The sequence below is a fragment of a genome (assembly GCF_019968955.1).
Source record: "MAG: Porospora cf. gigantea A chromosome Unknown PgA_NODE_1198_length_7164_cov_386.227, whole genome shotgun sequence".
NCBI classification, from domain to species: Eukaryota; Apicomplexa; class Conoidasida; order Eugregarinorida; family Porosporidae; genus Porospora; species Porospora cf. gigantea A.
Genome location: NW_027151325.1, coordinates 1 through 7164, shown reverse-complemented (window position 1 = coordinate 7164; position 7164 = coordinate 1). Strand labels below are relative to the sequence as shown.

General features: G+C 55.0%; 5 protein-coding genes across 10 annotated transcripts; 1 reads left to right on the top strand and 4 right to left on the bottom strand.

Moving 5' to 3' along the window:
* Positions 1 to 313: 313 nt before the first annotated feature.
* Positions 314 to 4233, bottom strand: KVP18_005030 (uncharacterized protein; the record flags this gene model as incomplete). 4 transcript variants are annotated; one of them, XM_067949336.1, is made up of 8 exons in its annotated part: positions 314 to 1892; positions 2249 to 2332; positions 2361 to 2833; positions 2862 to 3094; positions 3261 to 3360; positions 3390 to 3992; positions 4020 to 4154; positions 4183 to 4233. In XM_067949336.1, 8 exons carry the CDS (start codon positions 4231 to 4233, stop codon positions 314 to 316), a joined length of 3258 nt encoding a protein of 1085 aa, XP_067813447.1. The 4 variants fall into 4 exon arrangements, with proteins under 4 accessions (XP_067813447.1, XP_067813450.1, XP_067813449.1 ...); XM_067949339.1 differs by lacking the exons at positions 2249 to 2332; positions 2361 to 2833; positions 2862 to 3094; ... (2 more) ...; positions 4020 to 4154; positions 4183 to 4233 and having other exon boundaries at positions 314 to 2098; XM_067949338.1 differs by lacking the exons at positions 314 to 1892; positions 2249 to 2332; positions 2862 to 3094; ... (2 more) ...; positions 4020 to 4154; positions 4183 to 4233 and having other exon boundaries at positions 2357 to 2824.
* A 57-nt stretch (positions 4234 to 4290) lies between these two features.
* KVP18_005032 (uncharacterized protein) lies at positions 4291 to 4656 on the top strand (the record flags this gene model as incomplete). Its single annotated transcript, XM_067949342.1, has 1 exon — positions 4291 to 4656. The coding sequence occupies one exon, from the start codon at positions 4291 to 4293 to the stop codon at positions 4654 to 4656; it is 366 nt and encodes a 121-aa protein (XP_067813453.1).
* A 70-nt stretch (positions 4657 to 4726) lies between these two features.
* On the bottom strand, positions 4727 to 5334 carry KVP18_005029 (uncharacterized protein; the record flags this gene model as incomplete). Of its 2 annotated transcripts, XM_067949335.1 has the most annotated exons (3): positions 4727 to 4881; positions 4911 to 5173; positions 5201 to 5334. In XM_067949335.1, the coding sequence occupies 3 exons, from the start codon at positions 5332 to 5334 to the stop codon at positions 4727 to 4729; spliced, it is 552 nt and encodes a 183-aa protein (XP_067813446.1). The 2 variants fall into 2 exon arrangements, with proteins under 2 accessions (XP_067813446.1, XP_067813445.1); XM_067949334.1 differs by lacking the exon at positions 5201 to 5334 and having other exon boundaries at positions 4911 to 5058.
* A 244-nt stretch (positions 5335 to 5578) lies between these two features.
* KVP18_005031 (uncharacterized protein) lies at positions 5579 to 6070 on the bottom strand (the record flags this gene model as incomplete). 2 transcript variants are annotated; one of them, XM_067949340.1, is made up of 1 exon in its annotated part: positions 5579 to 6070. In XM_067949340.1, one exon carries the CDS (start codon positions 6068 to 6070, stop codon positions 5579 to 5581), a length of 492 nt encoding a protein of 163 aa, XP_067813451.1. The 2 variants fall into 2 exon arrangements, with proteins under 2 accessions (XP_067813451.1, XP_067813452.1); XM_067949341.1 differs by having other exon boundaries at positions 5579 to 6001.
* Positions 6071 to 6226: 156 nt separating this feature from the next.
* On the bottom strand, positions 6227 to 6613 carry KVP18_005033 (uncharacterized protein; the record flags this gene model as incomplete). Its single annotated transcript, XM_067949345.1, has 1 exon — positions 6227 to 6613. The coding sequence occupies one exon, from the start codon at positions 6611 to 6613 to the stop codon at positions 6227 to 6229; it is 387 nt and encodes a 128-aa protein (XP_067813454.1).
* Positions 6614 to 7164: the final 551 nt, after the last annotated feature.

Below are 7164 nucleotides of genomic sequence, written 5' to 3'. Positions count from 1 at the left end.
CTGTGGGTTATTAGAGACTGGGCCAGGACCGCCATCTGGGTTCGGTGGGGGGGTGGCGGGGAGAGTAGGGAACACGGGCGGAGGAGGCGGAGTTGCATTCGAGCAAACAATGCCAAGAGCGGATTCTGCGTCACCACCGCGGAGTCTCCCCACGCAAATCTCGGTCCTTAGTGTTGCACCCCTGCACTGCTCCAATCAGGGAACCGTACCCCCTGATGAACACTGTACATACGAGGGGCCACTTAATCATATCAATATCTAGTATCCGCCGTTCAGTGAGCGAAGCAATAATCAACAAAGATCACGACACTTCTTACTCCAAGAACGGGTAGAATGGGTCTGGGTAAAAACGCTTCACTTCAATGGCCGCATACGGACATTGTTGCTGCACGTCAGTTATCCACCATCGCCTGGGAAGCTTGCGGTGGATGCCGATGTACTCGATGCATGAAGGGAAACAGGGGATCTCCGAGCCTCGGTGAAACCCGAGGTGCACGGACCGCAGGCTCTTGGGTAATGGAAAGTTGAGCGGCTGCTTCCATGATTGGAAGTCCAATTCTATTAGTGTGTCAGGAAGCACACCGTGGGTGATTCGCTGGTTGAAGCTGGGCAAGTGCAGGTACTCCAGCTTCCGGGGTAGAAACACTGTCGGGCGTCGGGGGGAGCCGGCCACCTCCAGCCGTGCTCGCTTTGGCATTGGGCAGGGTTCCATCAAGGGACTGTTGAACTTGAGCAGCTTCAGCCTCTTGAGCGTAGGCGGCAGCACACTGATGCCCAGTTCTTGCCGGTAAGTCATCTTCACGGAGACCAGGCCATGAGGCAACGCACCAGGCGGTAGGGGACTGACCAGCTCTGCCAGTGACAGCGATTTCAACGTCGGCGGCAAGATCCCCGGTAGCAGACAGAGCACCGTTCCGCACATCAGCGACTCCAGCGTGGGCGGTAGGTCACCTACGTTGAAGCCGCAGCGGTAGTTGCACAGGTTGGCGGTCTTCAGGCGAGGAGAGAGGACCCCTGGAGAGAGAGGCCAGTCATACTGCTTCAGGTCCAGCACGACCAACGACTCGGGGAGCACACCTGGCTTCAACGGCTGGTTGAATGCGTAGCAGTCGAAGTGGAGCAGACCTGGTGGCAGGTCTGAGGGTTCCAGGGGGTGGTTGAATCTGCTTAGCCGGAGGCGCTTGAGATTGGGCGGTAAGACGCCAGCCAATGACACGTTATACCGTGGAAGACTCAAATGGTGCAGTCTGCCTGGGAGTACGTTAGGCATAACGCTGACGTCGAAGTACGTCAAGCAGAGCCTCTGAAGGCTTTCTGGAAGACAACCCGGACTGAGAGACCCATGGTACCTGCACATATGGAGGAAGTGCAGGTTGGCTGGCAGCTGCCCAGGGGACATTACGGAGTCCAGACGCATAAGCTTCAGGTGCGTCACCGAGGCCGGCAGCAGTACTAGCGGTATGTTGCTACAAGCCGTGACATGTTCAAGGTGGGGCGGCAGCACGCTGTCGGCAGCAAAGGACTCCACCGTAAGTTTAGTGAGCCGTTCGGGTAGCACTCGCTTGCGAAAAGTACCGCGGAACCTCGGAAGATGCAGCACCTTCAAGGATGCCGGTAAAACGCCGACGGGGATGTTGGATCCGAAGTCGTCGATCGCCAGCGATAGCAGGTTCGGGGGCAAAACCCCCGGATCTAAGTCCTGGTAGCAGGACCGCACGCATAACGACGCCAGGCTGTCCGGTAGCTCGTCGGTACGGGTGAGCGAGTCCATATGCAGGCTCCTAAGAGTGTTGGGCAGCCAGTTAAAGACCCCGCCCCTACATAAACTGGCCGATTGGATGAATAGGCCACACAAAAGCGCGGTCTTGGAGTTCCCAGAGAGCGCTACAGATCTGCATAGCCGTCTCCGATCAGGAGGGAGTTTCCCGATTCCATCCAACGACCGCTGCGTTAGGCACGGCAGATACCGTCCTTTCTCGTTGAGAAGCTTGCAAGTCCGAATGAGGACGTTGCGGGACCGACATGCGTTACTGGGCTCTAGGAAATGTAGGACCGCCTCTAGTAGCGCAGGCGTAAGTGACGTCAATGACCCCAACATCTATTGGCCTAATCCTGAGAATCTTTTTCAGAGTAAAAGGGATCTGCCACCCAACTCACACACGTGGTACCCAGACGACCACCCCCTTAGGGACAAGTAACTCAATTTGGCCACATCCAGACCACTTTTCAGAGAGACCGGCCGTCTCACTCACTTAGGGACAAGTAACTCAATTTGGCCACATCCAGCACGCTTTCCATAGAGACCTGGGCCAGCTGCGCAATGCGCCGTATGCTGCATGACCCTCTGCCCCCTCACTCACACACGGAAGTACTCGTCCGCTCGGGTTAGTACGCTACAGCTGGCGTAGACGACCCCGCAGGCAATTGCTGGCGGCGAGTGCTTCAACCACACGGATGGCGTGGAAATGAGAAACTCCGACAGCGCAAGTGAGTACGTTTGAATAGGCTCCAAGGCCTCCTCCTTCACCAAAGGAGCGGCCTGCGCGAGGAGGAATGTGATCCACTCAGGCACCAGCAGTCCTGGAGCCAGCGTCTGCTCGAGGTCGAAGTCTAGGCGGTTGAGCACCTCCACTTCTGCCTTGACGATCTGCTCACTCGTGAACGTGTGTGATGAGACGTCGTGTAGGACCGCTACGTCGATTCGCGAGGACTTGGGCACGTCTTGACGGCGGAGAAGCCGTGACGCCACCAGCACGGCTGCCAGCACGTAGAGTTGGAACTGCTCTGCCTGTGGTGGCGTCTTCCTCTCTACCGTAGATGCCATGTAGCGGCTCTGCGTCAGGCGCCATTCTGCCACACACCAGCACCAGGAAGGCGGCGTGCTTCACACAGGGGTCGTCCTCTTCGACCTGTTCAAATACGCTCAGTAAGTAGTCTAAATACACGGCGGGCGGAAATGTCGCCTCAGGAAAGTACCGCTCTACGTCGAAGTTTAAGGCGTTTCGGCGGAAGAGCCTCAGCAGCGTCATAGGCGGCTGATCAAGATACGATGACAACGGGACCAAGCGCAATTGCGCGTCAGCGTTTTCCATGACTGGATTACACAAAACAAAATACATCAGTAGACCTCCACTGTGAATGGCAAGCTCCGTCCACCCTGAAACAGCGGCAGGCCGTCCAACTCTTCCGGCACCCAGCATGTCTTCCGTGTAAGACGCAGAGTCCGTCCGCGATCTGTCGTCAGCTGCCAGTTGCCTCACTGTCAGAAGGGGGAACTCCGAAGAAGTCCGCCCCTCGTATGCAAGCGAAGGGCTCTAGTTCTCGGAGCAGGTCCAGCTGGTCGAATACGGAGGCGTAATGCTGCGTGGCCCAGTGGTGCTGACACTTACGGACAGCACGTGGGGGTAGGGAAAGCACCCAGCAGCCCCGTCCAGTTTCCGTGCCGTGGTGTGCGGTGCGGAGTCCGAACCCAGAAAGAACCGGGGATGGGACAGAGCTCCTCGAAGGGCATCCCGATCAGCATCGGTCTTGGCCAGAGGCTTACAGAAATTGGCGGACCGCACGCAGTCGCCGTCGAAGACGTCATCGCGAGTAAGAAGCAGGTGCTGTGGGGTAAGCGTCCCCGCTGCGTTCCCCAAACTTTTTACAGCCTCGACTCCCTCGGCTGTGGAGACGTGCTCCAGCACAATTCGCAGGTGGGGAAATGCTCTAGCCAACCGCTGCAAACGCGGCAGAAACGCCGCTTCCGCGAGGGTTGGTTCGGCTCCAGGTTCCTCACCATGCACATGGAGAGCAAGACCGGCCTTATACATTGCGTCGAAGATGGGGTACGAAGCCTCCAGCTCCCCGACGCCCTGCGCGCTGTTGGTCGTGACTCCCCGAGGGTAAAGCTTCACCCCCGTAACGTTAGCGACCGCCGCGTTCGTCATGAGGTCGTCCGCAGTCACGTCCTCATGGAGGTAGAGAGTCATGCGGTAGTCAACCAGTGGATTCTGCATTTACGCTGCACGCGAACCCACCAGCGCCTGCAGAGATTGCCGGTAGGCTGCAGCCTGGCTGCACGTAACTACCGGATGTGCCAGGTTCGGCATTACTAGGACACGTCCGACGCCTGCTCGCGAAAGCAGAGGCGTCACCGACTCCATTACTGCGCCCTGCGTCTTGAAATAAAGCCAGCATCACCTCTCGTAAGTGCACGTGGAAGTCGTCAAAGAGAGGCAGTTCTAGGGTCATAATTGGAAGTTTGCCACGAAGTCTTTTATTCTGCACGCAAAAAAAGGAAATCCATTTATGACGACTGAAAGCGAGTGCCGTGAGTTGCTGTGCAAGCTGCTGCAAGGCACCTCTCCAGTGCGATCCCGATACAAGTCCCAGCTGTCCGATCACAGCCAATTCAGCACGCCCCGCCCAGTCGCTAGGGCGGAGTCTGGATCGGATGACTCCAATCTCGTTCTCGAAGACTCGAAGTTCACTACCAGCTTTCGCAGGCACGCGCCGCCGGTGCAGCATCCGCTAAACCGGCGTCTAGTAAGCCTTGGCCGGCAGGTCGTGTCATACACGTCTGCTGTAACGCTGTTCGCGTTCTCGTTATTCATATTGGCAGTTGTGGCGTCTCTGGAGAAAGACCTCTACAAAGACGCTGTCATTATCGCTTAGTCCTCTGAGAAGGCATTTCAAGATAGCATTTGTCATGTCATTACCGCTTAGCGCCCTAAGAATGCATTTGTCACATGTCCATGAGATCGAAATCGTCAACAACGTTCTTGAACTCGTGCATCGCACGTTTAACCTTCGAACCCTCCGCCCATGTAATGTGGTCTTCGTCCTCAGTCGACACCAAGGTGGCGGGGTTCGTGACGACCTCTGGTCCGATCCTAACCTCTGCGTCAAAGAATGCAGTCTAATCTTACGGCCTGACTCGATGTAGTTGTTGGCGTGGTCTTTGTTGGACACCATCTTATTCTTGAGGATCAAAACGTTCAACCGTCGCTCTATAAATCGGGAGGCAGGAATCTCCTCGACGTCTGCAAGGCTCCGTGCCGCCTTCACTACTCCCATGCCCTTCAGCTTGCGGAGGAGCACGTTGGTGATGCTCACACGCAGCGTGTCCTCAGGAGGCAGGTGCCGTAACTTGCTGATGAGCTTGCGGATCTTTCCGCAGAGTTTATTGTACCTGTGTGCGGAGTTTGGGTTCACTCACTTGTGGTACTCTTCGCGGTCGTTGATAGCATACTTCCTGCATATTGCTACTTCACGAGTGTTGTCGTCGCGAGACCAGCTATAGAAGTCTGTCTTCTTCAGCAGTCGCTGCTCATGCCACTTGAGTTTCCTCATCCTAAATGGCCAATTCTACAGACCAACTGAGTTCCCAGGCAGCCAATTCCGAATCCTGACCGCCGAATGTCAGGCAGCCCTTCCATATTACACCATCCATGTTCTGTTATGGATCCAACCAACTCCAATCGTATCTCTAATATTCATTGTCTGCACTGGTCCATATTTGTTGTGACATTTCAACTGAGGACGCTTCCATCTGCAGAAAAATGCATCAGTTAAAGACGAGAAACTGAACGAACGATTACTCGATGATCTTAGCCTCGATGACCTTCTCCACTCCGCAAGACTTCAGCACAATGACCTCCACCGTATTGCCATCGGCCATACCCTTGATGATCTTGTCGCCAGCCTCCTCCATGTTGTTGTTGGAGTCGCGGGGGACCTTCAGGTCCTCGCGTATATCGCCAGAGTCGTCCATTAAGGACAGGAATCCGTCAGTTTCGTTGATGCAAGTGAAAGTAGCACGAGCAACCACAGGAACCTCCATGTTATGGCCGGTGGGACAGATATCGACATACTTATTGCCAGTGAAGATATCAATACCAGTGATGTTGGCCTTAGCGTGACCGTGCTTCCCCGTCTTGGATGTGGAATAGTCGACAACCTTGCACGGCTTTCCCTTCAACATCACGAAGGACCCCTTCTTAATGGCGCCAGCCTGCATAGGGAAAGTGTGGGAAGCTCCCGCCCCAGCATCGTGGAACTCAGTCTGGATGTGATCGACGTCAGACATTGGCGTGAGAGACCAGGCGAAATCGCGAATAAGGCTGACGTTTTGTCTCAAGGATTGAGGCTAGCGAAGATACGTAGATACGCTCGCGAGCTGACGGAGGGTAGTCACAAGTAATATTTTGAGGGTCACAGCGTGTAAATGGAAATGATCGAGGTTTCACATCAGACGTCTCGATGATGCGAACTTTCGGACTTCATTCCACAGCTGGCGCTCCCGACTCCACCCTTCTGGAGGGTGCAAGAACTCTTGTAGATCCCCACGTTTGACGGCCTTCAAGAGAGCTGACCACTCACCAACAAAAGATTTGTCAGAGAAAACAAAGGGGCCCTCAGACGCACCGGTGAGCTGTCGCAGTCCGCCAAACAGGAGAACTGCATCGAGTCGGGAGTTTACCATGACGGCTGCCACACTTTCAAGCCGCGCCAAAGCTCCAAGGATCTGGATGTCCCGCTTCGAGGTGCTGTCCATGAAGACGACAACTCCGCAGAGTTGGATGGCGGACTGGATGTACTTCAAAATATGCGGAGGGATCTCCGAGGTCATGAATACAGCAGGATTTGGCCCGTTTATGCGAATCATAACACATCTCCTCGGGGGATTTTATTCAGAGACTATTGCTTCGATCAATAATCAGACTCTATTTTGATATCATGAAAGACCCTAAGATAAGCCGTACGTCTGGATCTCCTAGAGATTGTGCGTGAAAGCACGATAGATTAGGTGAAAGCACGATTCAACGATACTGGAGCGACGATGGTACTCACAGGTATTGATGGCATCGTCTCTGTAGAATTTGCTTGGCAGGTATTGATGGCATCGTCTCTGTAGAACTTCGTTGGCTTTCTCGTGACCATGGTAACTGGAGGCATGGGGCGCAACCCGCCATCGACGTTGACACACAGGACGTTCAGCGACGACTGATCCGGCCTGGAACACTCCAGCTTCGGGGTGTCTGGCGTTGCAACTTGTTGATTCTGTATTCCAAGTCCAGAACAATACATGTGCCTCGAGCCTTTGCGTATCGAGGGGTTGCCTGTGTGCCATTTGTCCTTGGGCGTCCAGGTCTTATCCAGCATGCAATTCGGGTCCAGGGC